This window comes from Branchiostoma floridae, chromosome 13 (assembly GCF_000003815.2).
Source record: "Branchiostoma floridae strain S238N-H82 chromosome 13, Bfl_VNyyK, whole genome shotgun sequence".
Taxonomy (NCBI): domain Eukaryota; kingdom Metazoa; phylum Chordata; class Leptocardii; order Amphioxiformes; family Branchiostomatidae; genus Branchiostoma; species Branchiostoma floridae.
Window position 1 is genome coordinate 17,160,478 of NC_049991.1, and position 15,044 is coordinate 17,175,521.

Sequence of the window (15,044 nt, forward strand, 5' to 3'; positions counted from 1 at the left end):
CTGGGCTTCCACCGGTCCCTCGGACAGGGGGACCGCGGGTTTCCTCCCTTCGTCTGGGGTTTGTTCGTCCAGGTCAACATCTACGGGTTACAGGGGAGACATAGATACATGTTTTTGTATGTAAATATACTCCCAAAGTAATTTCATCAGCTTGGTTGAACATTGGATATTGGAGTTTTCTTTTACACAACCAGTAAAGTGTTCGCACCACCTATGTGTATCATGTACGTTGGCTACATATATTGGCAAGAAGCAGCACTCCACTTAGAAGCTCTAAGGAAGATGTCCAATTGACATAACATGTAGTTGAGACGTTTTTGTTTGTGTAAAAGAAAAGCTAACCCACTTATAATAAAAACTATGTACATGACGTACATGTAAATATACTTCTGATCATGTTGCTGAAGGTTAGACATCCAGGTAGAATATTGCATAAACAAAATGCATTAACTTATGATTAAGCAATCAAGAAATTCTGTAAAGAGTCAGATATGTCAAGATAGCATCCACTACAGTATTCTGTAACAATTCATTGGTCTTCAGAGTTCAACTTCATTCTCAGTTGCTGATTAAAGATAGGGGATGCTATCTGAAAGTTGCATAACAGAATTTAAAGGGTTGAACAGTTAATCTTTCAAGATATTTGGGATTGATTTCTGTCTATTGAATAGTTGCTGAAATCAAATCAATAGATTTGAATCACCCTACAGGCTACAGCTGGAAGTAGCTTCATTATATTGCAGCAATTTGTTAGTATAACTTGATTGATATTGTTCATCAGCTTCAACGTTTTCCAAAGTAGTATGACTGATTATCTCCTTTTATTTCTTAATTTTGCAACAATGAATACAGTAAATTCAATATAGATGGTCCCAATTGAGCTTGCCTCCTCTCTACATTATACAGTAGCTGAGTAAACTGACTGAAGCAATTTGATACTATCCATAATCCCATTCTGATGTGCAACAAATGAAATTCTGCTTGTTTTTCTTTGGTAATAACAATGAGCAGTTAATGGATTGAAAGGTGCAGGTGTTCTCTGGCGCATGTATTGCTTTCAGTAGGCTGAGTAAGCGCAATTATCCAGCCAACTTATTCATTTTATGCTTTTATGTCTTTCATATATGGCTGATTTTTTATACAATGACTGTTCATTTTTTAACAATTCACTCACTGTTTGATTGTGCAGCATACTGTGACATTTGTATAATTATATGTGAGTTCAACTTGTCATTTTTTGTGTCATTTTGATGTGCTCATTCTTGAGGTGATAGTTCCTTTTTCAACCTTACCCTTCTTGTTTGTTACATGTTCGTGTGTTACAGTACTTGTTTGGATTGGAACCTCTACTGGTGCCTGCACCTGTTTGGGCACTTCTTTCCCAGCCCGAGCTGAACAAACAAATAAACACACTAACTGGAGGAAAAATATCATCAATACTTTAAGTAATAAACAATGATTTTTTCAGTAATGTCATAAGAGTGGTGGCTTAAATTTAAGACGTATGAAACATGATTGATTTGGTTAAAATACCCATTAGAATCAATATTCATTGCTACCTACTTAAGGCATAAAGATCTTTTTTTGATATTTGTGAACCATTGTTAGTTAATTCTTTTTAAATTTTGGATGTTACACTATGTAGATTTTACCACAAAACAAGGCCCTGAACAGCCACCTGAAGTTAAGTGTTAGTTAACTTAAACCAATCAGAGCAAGGTGAGATACGTAACTAGTAAATTGTAGATCAGAGAAAGGGCCATAGGGGTGAAGTCAAAGTTAAAGCAATGCAGGATTTGAAGTAGTATGGTATTACCACCAGGTAGTAAGATGTCTATGGACCCTTGACTTGCGGCAGTCAAGGATATACCCATCAGGAAAGCGATCAGGAGGAAGCTTGTTCCATAGAGACACAGCTCTACGGTAGACACTGTCAGCATGGAGACATGTTAGGCAGAAAGAAGAAAGCCTAGTTCCTACAAAGGTTTGGAGAACGTAAACTGTTCTCCAACTCACAAAGAACACATCAGAATAAGTCCCAATTGCTTAAACTTGGAAGCATTGGCACTTGACTACATGCACAAGTGACATCAGCAATGGGTGAGTCCAATTTGTGTTGGGGAATAGTTTTAATTTAGATCAACGTGTACTTTGCCAAAGACGAATGAATTTTCAGTGCAGATACACTTAGCTTTGAAGATGTGGCAAAACAAATAAAAAAAATGTACATTGCATGCACTCAGGTAGTGTCATGACATGAACATACAATGTATTGTGAAGGGAATGTAATCAGACAAGATAGGACTGCACAGTTTTAAGACGTATCTGAACTTTGTAAATAATTAGCAGGGATGACTTATTCTTACCTCCCTCATGACTTCAATATAAAGCAGCCTGCAGGCCGATTTGAGCTTCTCATGAATAAATAAAGGTTCAAACAAACAAACACAAAGTTACCAAGTAAGAAATTACCTGAGAGATCATCATCACTGATGTCGAAGGGGTTGAGACTGTCAGACCTGGAATCATCATCTTCCTCCTCATCACTCGGCTCATCAAACGGGTTCAGACTGCACTTCAACCGAGTCAGCTTCCTCTCGGTTGGTTTGGTGTCGAACGGATTCGGTCGATCTGACGGTTTCGTGTCAAAGGGATTGGCACGTTCTGGCCTGTTTGTTTCTGCAGACGGAGTTTCTGTAGCTGGTGGGACTTGCGCTGGTTCAGATTTTGGTGATGGCAGTTTTTTCTCTTCAGAGGATTTGTTTGTACTGGTTTGTTCCGGTTTAGGCTGGTTTACAACAATTTCATCTTGTTTGGGCTGATTTGTTGGTGTTTCTTTTGGCTTTGGATCAGCCAATCTTTCCTCCTTTGACTTTGTTCCACCTACACTAGGACCAGCCTTTTCAACCTCTTTTACTGGAGCTTTTTCTGCACTAGGAACTGCAACTTTTTCTGGTATTTTGGACTGCACCGGTTCTGCTGGACTTGGTTCTTCATCGAATGGATTCTTTTCTTCAGGATAAGACTCAGGTGGCTTTGCTACAGGTTGTTCTAAAATCTCTGCACTGCGTGGACGTGGCTTGGGTTTTGGGGTTTCTAAAGGAACTGTAGCGTCGCCTCCATTTTCCCCTGGAGCCTTTCTAGGCCTTGGTTTTGGAACTTTTCTTTCTGCTGGTTTTGGAGATACATCTCTTGGTGGCTTTGTTGTCTCAACTTCCTGTGGCTTTAGTTTTTCTGGCTTTTCAGTCTTTTGGACATCAGTATTCATGGATACTGCTTCAGGTTTAGGAGCTACAGGCTCAGCTTTAGGACTTGGTGGGGCAGGAGATTTGCTCCTGTCCCCTTCTTTGGTCTTTTTTGACTTGTCGGATTTCTTTCTTCTCGGTGGGGGAGTAAGTTCTGCAACGTCTGCCATAACTACGTCCTCGTGACTCAAGTCCTTCCTTGGCGTCGGAGGAGAGTTGTTGTTTCCGTTGCCATTCTTGATGCCGTACGGAGATCTGGGAGGCTTTGCGGGAGGTGCCTCCTCAGCTAGTTGCTTAGCTTGGTTCTTCTTCTTTGCATCAGCAATGTTCTTTAAGATACCAGGAAGCATATTCTTGTTCTCCTTGTCCTCGGCCTCTTGTTTAGCCTTCTGGGCGGACCGTTTTGCAAAGGGGTCTGCGCCAGCCTCCTTTTCATTCTGCTGAGCCTGTTCTTCAAAGAATCTCGCTCGAGCTTTTGCAGCCACACTTGGTGACTCTTCTTCCACTCTTATTTCTACTTCTGGCTTCTTCACGGGCTCTGGTTTCGGCTTCTCCGGCTCAGGTGTTCGGTACTCGGCTGCCTGGCTGTGGCGACTGCAGATGAGTTCTCCTGGGGCACTGCCGTCCTTGTAAGCTCCGGCTTTCAAACTCACTTTGCAGATCGTACATCTAAGGAAAAATAGTCAAAAAGAGACACTTCAGACATACAATTTAGAGATTTTATATATATAACACAACCTACTGGAAACAGTGGCTCTGGATCTGGAAACATACTGGGCAATGCCACTTTGTTCAGGGGTAAAATGCCCAGGAAAATGCAGAATGATCCATTCCTCAAGCTACAAATTACTTAGATATATTTTGCACTGCAGTTGTCCCTTAGTAAGAGAAACATAGAAAACTATACTTTGTAAAACTTCTCAATGGGAGCTCTGCATCTCATGTCCTACTGAGGGATGACTGCAGTGCGAAAGTTGTTGATTAAATGCTAAGGGATGAATTCACTCTACACTACAAGCTTTCCAAAACAGTCATAATTGGCCCTTAGACCATGCGCACTACTGCTGGACATAAAAAAAATGCACGTAAGAATAAGAACAAGTAACGCTGGTTCACCTTTATCCGTAGAGTAACCTATATCCGTTGCTTTTACTAACAGGGTATGTAGTGATATCATGTCAATGGGTGGTTTCAAGCTGCAATATCCTGAAAATATTGCAACCAGCGTCGACTTAATATCTGTTCATACCCTGTTTTAGAAACAACAGAAATAGGTAACTCAACGGATAAAGGTGAATTAACGTTACACCTTAAATTTTTCCTAAAAATTCATATTCCAATTAAGTACTTCTTGTAAATCTTTTTTTAAAGGTGCTTACCTGAAGCAGTTCCTGTGGTACATTTTCCCATCCACGAAGACCTTCTCCACGATGTGGACGTACTTGTCACAGACAGAACAGTTCTTGTCGCTGCGCTGCACCACCTCTGCTGGCATGAACTGCTCAATGTCCTGGACACAAAATTACACAAATGTATCATCATCATGAATCCATGCTGGGGATAAAAATGGTAACATCTGAGGACTTGTCTGGGGCTGTTGAACCTTGAGGTAAGTCACTGCCCCCTCAGACCTTCTTTTTTTCTTTCCATCTTGTTATAGAACATCTAATCAACAACATTGACAAATCATTTGGATCACATTCACATTCAGATAATTTTCTGTAATCAAAATCAAACCCATTAGCAATGAATACCGCTAAACCTTGCATGGGGAACTGCAATGATTACAATCAGAATTGTTCTTTTTTTTTTCTTCATGGACCTTCCATTACAGAAGGGTTGCAAAGAGGAAGGCAGCTGAAACTGAAACCTGGTTACCAAAATGTCACTAGGACATATCTTCATGATCACATTCAGATTCACCTGTACGTCTGTATCAAATACATATAGCTGGCAAGATTCCCTCAGTGAAAGTTAAGTTCTAGCAGTGTTTTTCAGTTGGCTGTCACCGTTAGTTTCGTTACAGAGCAGATAGATAGAGATGTTTGAGTGTGTAACATTAAACCTCAGTGCTTGTCCGAATTCTTGAGTCAGGAATCCAGCTCTCACACGTGCAGTGCCATACATACTCTGGTGCCATAACAGCATGCGAGCATGAGCATGTACATGTATCTTGTACCGTGGTCCCCCAACTTAAATTCTCATATGAATATCAACAAGTAAAACATCGAGCCTGGAAGTGGAGAAGAGAAAGACCTGGAAAGAGACATGTTTTCCCACAATGTGGAAGTTTTTCAAAGAGTTAATCCAGGGTGACAGATGTGCATCCAGTCCCTGATGGAAGATAGGGTGGTGTTAAGGCAGCTTTCAAGTTTGGCTGGAGCGGGAGCTCAACCAAAGTAAAGTAAGTGTACCTATATGAATAGTGCACTTCAAGCCTTCATAGGTTTGTTATGCTATATTGGAGAAGTCTGAAGTGATGTTCTTGTTTAGTTCTGCCACAGTGGGGTTAGGAGGAGTAGAAGGATCTTGTAGTATGTGCATGCTGTGTTATTTCTTATCACACTAAAGTCTGTTGTTTTATTTAACAGTCCTCTCCTACCTCCTGGAGGCTGGATTTCAGAGAAGATAATTGACTCTTGGAGAAGGGTGAGGGTGACGGGCTCCGTCTGCGCCTTTTGTCCTCAGTCTGTGGTGAGATACCATTTAACAACAGCCATGCAGTTATTGCACAGTGGATGGGATGGGCATATGCTTTTTATAATGACTTCTCATGCTTGTATCATTCATGCACAATTGCACATATTCATTTAATTAGTTATCTACCAACAGTAATGAAAATTGGTGCAGAAAAAAGGACATGCCAGGGCTTCTACATGGCTTCTTATCATGCTTGTATTATACATGCACAAATTCATTCTATTAGATATCTACTACACTGTGATTAACATTTAAAGGTGTAGAAACAATGGGCACTATACAAGCATATCTCTAGACCATGAGGATATCATGCTTTCCAGTGATGTTAAGTGGTAATAATATCTGAATATTAATATTTTCTACATCATACATGTACATGACATTATAATACAAATTGTAAAATGGCTGTTAGTATGACAGGGTAAAGACCACAGAAGGTTGATACATGTAGTGGCAAATGAACTAGAAAGAGGATCTGTTCAACTGCTTATATTAATACATGGATAATTGCAATTGCTTATCATGCATGTATAATTAACGATTGCAATTATCCATATTAGGGTGATTGAGTTCCCTAAGGGTACATATGACTGGAGGCCTAAACAGTACAGGGTTGATGGGAGAATGACCTACATATATTCAGGCTGAGAGGTAAATAAGGAGGAATCCCTACAAAGTAAACTCTTGTATAAAGAAACACCTTAAAGTTTGTGCATCCAAGGACGTTGATGTAGCGTCCTTGGTGCATCCAAGCCTGGTTCAGACAGGCTTATATTGTGTGCACAACTACAACGTGTGTGAACTACATGTACATGATATATATATGCTGTACGTACAAGGTACAAAATATGTCATACATGACATTGTACAATTTTGCAGTCAATATGAAATGTACTGATAAAGGTAAAACATGGGTGTACAACATAAGCAACATAAAGAGTGTGTGTGCAGTGAAGAGGGTTTGCAAAAAAAAAAACTCAAAAGGTGGCAGCCAACTTTAAAAAAACACTTCAGAACATAAATCTAAAAAAACAAGGACACTCGCAAAACAAAAACATGCAATATTGAGTCTTGGAAGAAACTAGCTGCTTTTGAAACTTGGAATTCAACTAAAATAATGCAACATAAATTTTGTGACATGAAAATGAGCATGTACATACATCTTAATATAAATGGTAATTCATACATACGATTTATAGAATCATACATGTACATGCTTGCTAGATATAAAGTTATTATAATCTCAATTTTTACTAGGCTAAGCTTGCATCTGAAACAGTACTAAGATTTTCTGAAAACACATCTTTTTGATTGATTTAATTCCAATCATTCGTTGTGAGAAAATCATCATCAGAATATCAAATTTAAAACAATTTCAAGGCATGATCACAAGAGCAAAAGAATCAGCACCACAGCACACTTGCAGTCCCCTTTAAGCATAACTCTTTACTGTTTACCTTGTTGGTTTCTTGTAACACTGGTTCTTGTGCTAGGTAGGCCTGACCCAAGCAGTAAGCACATCCAAAACAGAACACAAGATACAGGAAAAGGAAAGAACAACCCACCACCATTAATTGTAAAAGAAAAGAACAAATTAGTTAACAAAAGCCAGTGCAAATGACAAGCATTGTCCACATGAATCTAATAGCAGAAAGCCACAACATCATGTAGAAAACTCCAATCTTGGTAATTCATTCTATAACAAAATTGTCCCTTTAAAAAACAATTTTCGACAGAAAATTTTTGGTGGATAATCTGCAACTAACCATGTGAACAATGCATGTTTCTGGTAACAATAAAATAAAAACATGTCCTAAATGAATCAACCATCCAATCATGAATGAAAGCTGTACTTAGTATGATTTGTAACTTCAATGTGTGAATTATTAGTGGCATAAATACATGCGCTTAAATTGTGATTTTTGATGTCCAACAGTACTTGACAATATAGGTTTTGCCAATCACTTCGCCTCGATACTGTACAATGATTTCTTCAAAGATTATTGCAAATCTATTTCATCTCAATACAATTTCACATTTTCATTACATGATTATCTCTTGACTAATTCATGATTTAATCAATCATCAGAAGTAAGAGAACTTTCTTTGATTTAATTTTGGCAAATTTTCATCAACCTGATCAAGCTCAACATCAGCTGACCTGCAAGACCTCTGATTGGATGATTGACATGATTTTCTGGCCAATCACAGCCCATTACCTTGAAGGGGTTATCATCATCATCCACAGCCTTGGACTTCTTGACCCCTGCAGCAGGAGACAGACTGGCTGGAGGTCGCTTCACTCCTCCCTTACCTGCACCTCCTGGATGATCATAAGGAGAACACTTGTAAATCTTCAAGAAACGTATGAGGATAGAAGACTTACAATTAGAATGCATGGAGACTCCACAAAGCGAAACGAGCACTGCATGGTGTTAATGATGTGCAGAGTTCTCTCCTACATAATGTCCTTAGTGACACTTGGGGTCTGAACCTAATGTCTTTGCACTGTGCATGAATCTATACAAATTGAAATCATTCTGTTGTACCTCTTGCATATTGTATGTGGCCAGGCCAACTTGATTTGTCGTCAAGGCCTGACAATGTTAAGTTGTTGGTACTCAGATAAAAAGAGAGAAAAATGCTCAACTGGAAAGCATCAGCATGGATACAGAAGGAGGAGCTTGTCTAACATGGTTTCAGGGAATGAACTTACTATAAGTTAGATCATTCAATTTTTTTCCCAGTTTTCATCTTGACGTGTTTGCAAACTTTACTGTAATTTCAGCTACAACTTACGAGTTTACATGCATGGCTCACAGTTAACCACAATCTAAAGGTAATGCCAGCTTTTTCTAACTTGATAATGTAGAACAAGACTACAGCTTGAGGAATGTAATACTGCAGAAAATGCAAACAGGGTGCAATACACTGTTCAGTAGTTCCTTTGTTGCACCACAGAACTTGAGAGGGAACATGTGCTTACAGTAAACCTTATAGGATTAAATTGCAGCCAAGGCTGGCTTTCTTATTTGTGATTTTGACCTCAGCACTTGGGCATAAACATGTCTGTACCTGTCTGTATTTCTTAAGCAGGTTCTTAGCTAGGAGCATTTTTCCCTTTTGAAAGTAAACATCTCCTATCTCAAATGGTTTGTAACGTTTAGTGGGAAGATAATTGAGCTGGCTCTGCTTTGGAGAATGTATCATTTATTTTATATTGTTTATAGTTCTTTCCCAGGAATGAAATTTGAACCGCCCTAGGCTGTCTTGTATATGCAACTCTGATCCTATGCTCTTCAAGCCCCTGAAGTAACAGTATGTTACTGTTTTTCTAGAAGAAAAAAACATTACACGGGGGCATTGCAAGGGAGTAAAGCTACTGAGAATGATGTGGAAGTTTTTTTCCCCATTTTTGAGATACAATGTATTTCAATTTCTTGTACTTAACGCATAAGGGAGAGGCATAACTCTTCTAGCCTGAGTACCATGCTCCATGGTGACCTCTGGCTAACACTGAGTAATACTTTTGCTGGCGAGCCAGCGATCACAATGGAGGATGGTACTCAGGGTACCATTCTTCCCCTGATTAGAAAAAAAAAACTGGGTTTACAGGGTTCTTACCGAGCCCTGGCCCACTGAAGAAGTTGTATAGCTGTGACAGGTACGTCATGATGCTGAGTTTGTCAGGAACTTTCAGTGCCACCATGTCTGCAGGGTCCAGTAGAGAAGGGATGCCCAACTCCTGCTCCGCCACATCAAAAGCCTGTGGACAGGATAAAAGTCTGTTAGAGATACATTTGCATCAACGGAGGGATCGAAATTTTTTTCTTACATATCCACACTGTCACCTCTGCATAAGAATCACCTGCTGGCCAATGTGGCTACTTTCTGGCCGTCCCTTACATTACTTTCCCACTAGAAATTCTGTCTGCTTTATATGACTATTATAGGCATGTTTGACTTAACAACTAAAAGAATTGGACTGTAATAACAAGACAGCATTACAATATAACAAAACGTGTAACTGGTATACATAGACCTCATGCCATATGACAATAATTTTGTTCCGCAACATGTTAACAACACATAGATGAATAGTAAATTAAGTTAAATTGAAAAAATTCTTTTGAACAGTTAAGCTATGTAATACATGTATGATTTTTATCTGTTTTTCGTTTGATCAATAATTCAGCAAGACAGAAATACTGAGTTATTTAAGGTTGGTATGTAGAATGACAACTGGGTCAGAAGGAAATGAGTTCACTGATTTGCTAGTGGTGGTTCCACATCTACTCATTCTACTGTTCTTTTATTTGCCAGACAAAATGTTCTGAGCACCTACCAGCTTGTTGTTTTCCCGAATATTCTCCTTTGAAAGTGAACCAAAGTCTCTGTGGAATGGAAGAGCAAAGGAAAATTGAACTGACATCATGTCTATTGTAAAACACAATACATGTACTCTCTAAGCAGTACCCTGCTGGTTGCCAGAGGACAGCACTCATCGGCTTTGAGTTTTTCCCAAGCCCATAGCGACCTCGCGCGCTGTTCCCTAGCTGGCTATACTCCTCTGGCCGGCTTACTCCTCTATTTGTTCCATTTCTACGGTTTTCCAGCGACCAAGAGTCTGGTAGAGACTAGGAAAATCGTATTAGCCGGCCCGAGGAGTCACTGCGTAGGCGGCATAACTCCCTTGACCGGCTAGTGCTGTACTCTGACAACCAGGGTATCTAAACAGAGGTTTGGCTGAATACTGGCTGTTTTTGACGTGTTGAACACATTTTTATAGAGCTTTCTATTTTGTTCCGTTTTCTTTCAAATAGGACAAATAGAAAGCCTGATAAAAACACATAAACAAATAAAAATAGCCTGAACTGAACCTCTGCTTATCATAAATGTAGTACTCTGTAAGTGCTACCCTCTTGACTTTATATTCTGTTGTATAGTTTCTGATGGAAGTACATAGATGATAATTCTAAAACTAAAAGGGTTTAACTGTTGTTTAATCAATCAGTTATACTTTAACACCTAATACTCTCAGACTGTAGCTAGCCCGAAATGTGTAAACACGACAAACGAGAAAAGTAAACACTTGTGAAAGGTTAGTAAATACAGTGCATGCTTGTGACTTAGCCATGCATCCTGTTAGTGTTACTACATGTTTTGTTTTCTTTTCATGTTGTGGTTTTTTGATAGTTCTGTACACAACAATTGTATATGCACTGTGTCTGTATCTTTGAACCTAGTTCACCTTTCTCCGTTCACCTTTATCAAAATTGTTTTATTTAAGTAGGGTCGATGGACTGTGGTTTCATAGTCTTGATATCCCTTAACACCCTGTCTTCAAATAAAAAACAATGGATGTAGGTAAACCCGCGAATAAAGGTGAACAAGGAATATAACCTCCTTGAGGTGAACTAGCGGTACATCACAAAAGACATCGACAAAATTTAAATTGGTGATCCCCTATACAATAGTACTACTACTAGATGCCATTTCCTGCTTTCCTGTTGAAAAGGCCTGATTAGGAAATCTACTTGCTCCAGACTTGCCCCGAGACAAGGAACACTGAGCAAGTGACTGTACAAAAGTGTCAATGAGGTCATAACATAGGCATGTGACTCTCACACTCCACTTCATAAATATTAATAACAGTGCTTTCTAACAGCGCTTTCTTTGTCTGTACTTCCTCACTAGTAGTTGCAAGAGTTAATATAACATTGCAAAGATTTAAAATCTTGAATCTATCTGTTTTGAAAAGAAACAATCTCCTTCTTGTTTATTGACAATTTGAATGATTTATATTGGAAATACGTTTGAATCCTGTACCTTGACTATTGGACTTTGGACGAAAGTCATTGTTATGGTCCACGTATATTGTTTACACTTACAGACCCAAGTATTACACATTCCTTGTTGCTAAATGTTTAAGAAATAAAGAAGGAAAGAAGTCGGCCATGCGTGGGCTAAGTTCTGGTAAATGCCAGAAATTCTCCGAAACTGAAGAACCAAAGCATGCCCTACTTCCGCCTAAAATCGTAGCTACATACAAGTCTATGCTTGTGGGTTTACAGAAGATAAGAATATAACCAAACACAATAAAATATCTAGGTCGATAAAGATGTCAACAAGACAACGTTTAATTATGTGTCGTTGTGATATTTGAAGCAGAAATAATGTCAGTCACATCAGCATGTCATTTTCAACAGCTTTTTGAGAGAACTGTGTATGTGCAGAAATTAACGCTCTAGCCTTGGCTTCTGTAAATTTCTACACAGAAATAATCTAAATGTGCATATATGAGTGTCTGTAGACACTACCAGGCTTGACTTACATGAGGTCGGGTCTAAAGTGGTGAATGATAGCACAGAACGCCATCCCATCCCGCCACGAAGTCGTCAGGTTGGTAACGGACACTCCTTCATACCCGGCGGTCACCTGCTTCGCCCACTCCCGCAGACCTTTCGCCGCCGCTCCGGCCATGCTCGACGGATCCGGATCGCCTTGGCTCTCACTTTAAGGAATTTTCTAAGGAGATCTCTGCAACTTCTCAGAGTTACACGGCCAGCCGTGGTTCTGTATTAGTCTGAGATCATTTCGGGAACCGGTTTATCAAGTTCGGCAAGTTGAGTCGATCCATTCAAATTAGAAGTGGATGATGGGAGGGGGGTTCGACACGGCGCGGCGTTTCTCACGACAAATCTTCTTCAAATATTGGATAAAGGAGCACTTCTACGGCAAGCTAGGGTCTTCATAGATGTCCCACAGCCCTCACGACATGCTTCGGTGATGTTTCGACTGGTTTGATGAGTCTACTTCGGGCCAGACTTCGCCAACTATTTGCCAAGTTGATGCAAACATGGCCACTCGCATACCGGAAGTGTTCTCTGAAACTGCCCAAAATTAACTTCCGGGTCATCAAGGCTCGATTGCAAACCAAAGCACAGGTGGATGGAAAAGTCGAAATCAGCTCGATACTTGTACACGGAAATTTATCAAAACAGAGGAAGTGTAATAAAAGTATATTTCTCTGAACTTCAGGCAAGTATACCGAAGTCACGGGTTCCGCACTGGGCGCCCAGTGCGGAATTCGTGGAGAAACTGGCGTCGGCACTCGGGGCCCAGTGCGGAAGAAACTTCCGCACAGGAATTCCAGTGCGGAACGGCTTTGTTCGAGTGCTGAAGACCCGTCAGCACTGGAATTCCAGAGCTACACCTTGTCTCGGCACTCGTTTTCCAGTGCCGAACTCCGCCCGGCACTCGGTTTCTAGTGCCGAACTCCGCCCAGCACTCGGTTTCTAGTGCTGATCTCCGCTCAGCACTCGATTTCTAGTGCGGAAGGGTGGTTCAAAGGTCGTTCAGCACTGGTTACCCAGTGCGGAGGTCTTTGAGCACTGGATAACCGAGTGCCGATCTACCTAAGTCACGGGTTCCGCACTGGGATTTCTAGTGCTCGGTGACTTTTCGGCACTAGAGGCCGAGTGCTAAGACCACTTCGGCACTAGAAGCCGAGTGCTACTATCATTTTAAGACCGTCAGCACCGGGTTTCCAGTGCTCGCGTCCAAATTGTTACTCAAAAACATAGTTGACATGCAGCAGCGCCTACTCACCTTCGGACGGTCACTTACTCAGTATTTGAAATCAATTTTGCCCTAGTCTTGTCTCTGTCGGAACTCGAAACAGCATGTGTGTATCATACGCTACATCCTACATGTATATGGTGTTATGTATATGATGACCTCATGTCAACAGTGTGTCAGCTTCGTTCCCTTTTTCTAAATTTCACGAAGACAAAATGCCAATAAATTACAGCTCCCTTTGTCGTGTTTGAGTTGCAGACTACTTTCAATCAATCGTTCGCATGTATCATTTGTTGATGCGTGGCGGCTACAGACAGTTTAGACAGTTCTACTTTGGTCACGAAAAAAAAATGTCTAAATAAGAAAGATAATTGATATGTACTTTAACAGTTCTTTGAAAACCCGACACGGATATTTCCTCCCATACGCAGCTTTCTCAGGCTCAAGGTGAACGTTTTGTTACACTTCATTTATGTATTACATTAATTTTGTATATGTGTACCTTTAACTGCCCGGAACTGTAAATAACGTAACGGAGGCAGGCTGTCAGCACTCACGGTTTCAAGTGCGGAATATTTGTCGTCACTGGTTTTCCTGTGCGGAATATTTGTCGTCACTCGTTTTCTAGTGCGGAATATTTGTCGTCACTCGTTTTCTAGTGCGGAATATTTGTCGTCACTCGTTTTCTAGTGCGGAAGGTAGTCTCAGCACTCGGTTTCTAGTGGTGAATCGGGGGTTTTCAGTGCTGAAGTCGACTCACCACTGGACACCTAGTGCGGACGTAACGTCGGCACTAGACTTCTAGTGCGGAAGGCCCCTTCCGCACTAGACACCGAGTGCTGAGAGAGGAACCCGTGACTTCGGTAGTTTTGCGAACTTCAGTGACATTGACTGTTGTTATTGTCAAGGCTTCGTGATTTTTAGATGTTTACGAGGAAGTGATATTAAAGGTTAGCTGCATGACGGTGTTCTTTAAAAAGTGTGTGCGAAATCAAGGAGGTTAAAAATTAACCTCCTTGGCGAAATTGATTTTGAACGTTAACTCACGACGATGATATGCCCAGACTATAAAGCCCCCAAAATTTATGCTCATTGGGTTAACACTGGTGGCTTCGTTTGTTTGTATTTGTTGTACACGTATGGCACAGACACGATAAAATTGCTCTCCGCTAGTAAAAAGAAAAGTGACGACTGTATGTGCAACTTTTTTTTTTTTTTTTTACTTTTTTAACTATAACATTAAAACATGGCAACTCAAATAAGGTAAGTTCTGAAACAAGATTGCTGCGCCAACTTAACTTTTGCTTCATTTTCTTATTGCAATACCAAGGAACAAAAACACTACCAGTAGCTAGTAGTTTGTATGTCAGGGAAGAACTCCGATTTGGTAAAATCGCCGACAGAGACTCCGATCGGAATCTCGACCGACAGATTGCAGTCTCTGCCCTTACATACATAAGTATAAAATTCGTTTGGAAAAAAAATAATGAAAATAGCAAAGCTGACAGTACAGTATTT

General features: G+C 40.3%; 1 protein-coding gene across 1 annotated transcript in view; it reads right to left on the reverse strand.

Moving 5' to 3' along the window:
• LOC118428572 (MICAL-like protein 1) overlaps window positions 1-12,856 on the reverse strand; it is a 19,792-nt gene extending 6,936 nt beyond the window's left edge. The window contains exons 1-9 of the mRNA XM_035838669.1: window positions 12,280-12,856; window positions 10,291-10,339; window positions 9,570-9,711; window positions 8,165-8,268; window positions 7,403-7,444; window positions 5,848-5,934; window positions 4,625-4,755; window positions 2,473-3,914; window positions 1,717-1,930 (exon numbers count right to left, since the gene is read on the reverse strand). Coding sequence (XP_035694562.1) covers window positions 1,717-1,930; window positions 2,473-3,914; window positions 4,625-4,755; window positions 5,848-5,934; window positions 7,403-7,444; window positions 8,165-8,268; window positions 9,570-9,711; window positions 10,291-10,339; window positions 12,280-12,428 — 2,360 coding nt within the window. The 5' untranslated portion in view covers window positions 12,429-12,856. The remainder of the gene's footprint in view (window positions 1-1,716; window positions 1,931-2,472; window positions 3,915-4,624; window positions 4,756-5,847; window positions 5,935-7,402; window positions 7,445-8,164; window positions 8,269-9,569; window positions 9,712-10,290; window positions 10,340-12,279) is intronic.
• Between the last annotated feature and the right edge of the window lie 2,188 nt (window positions 12,857-15,044).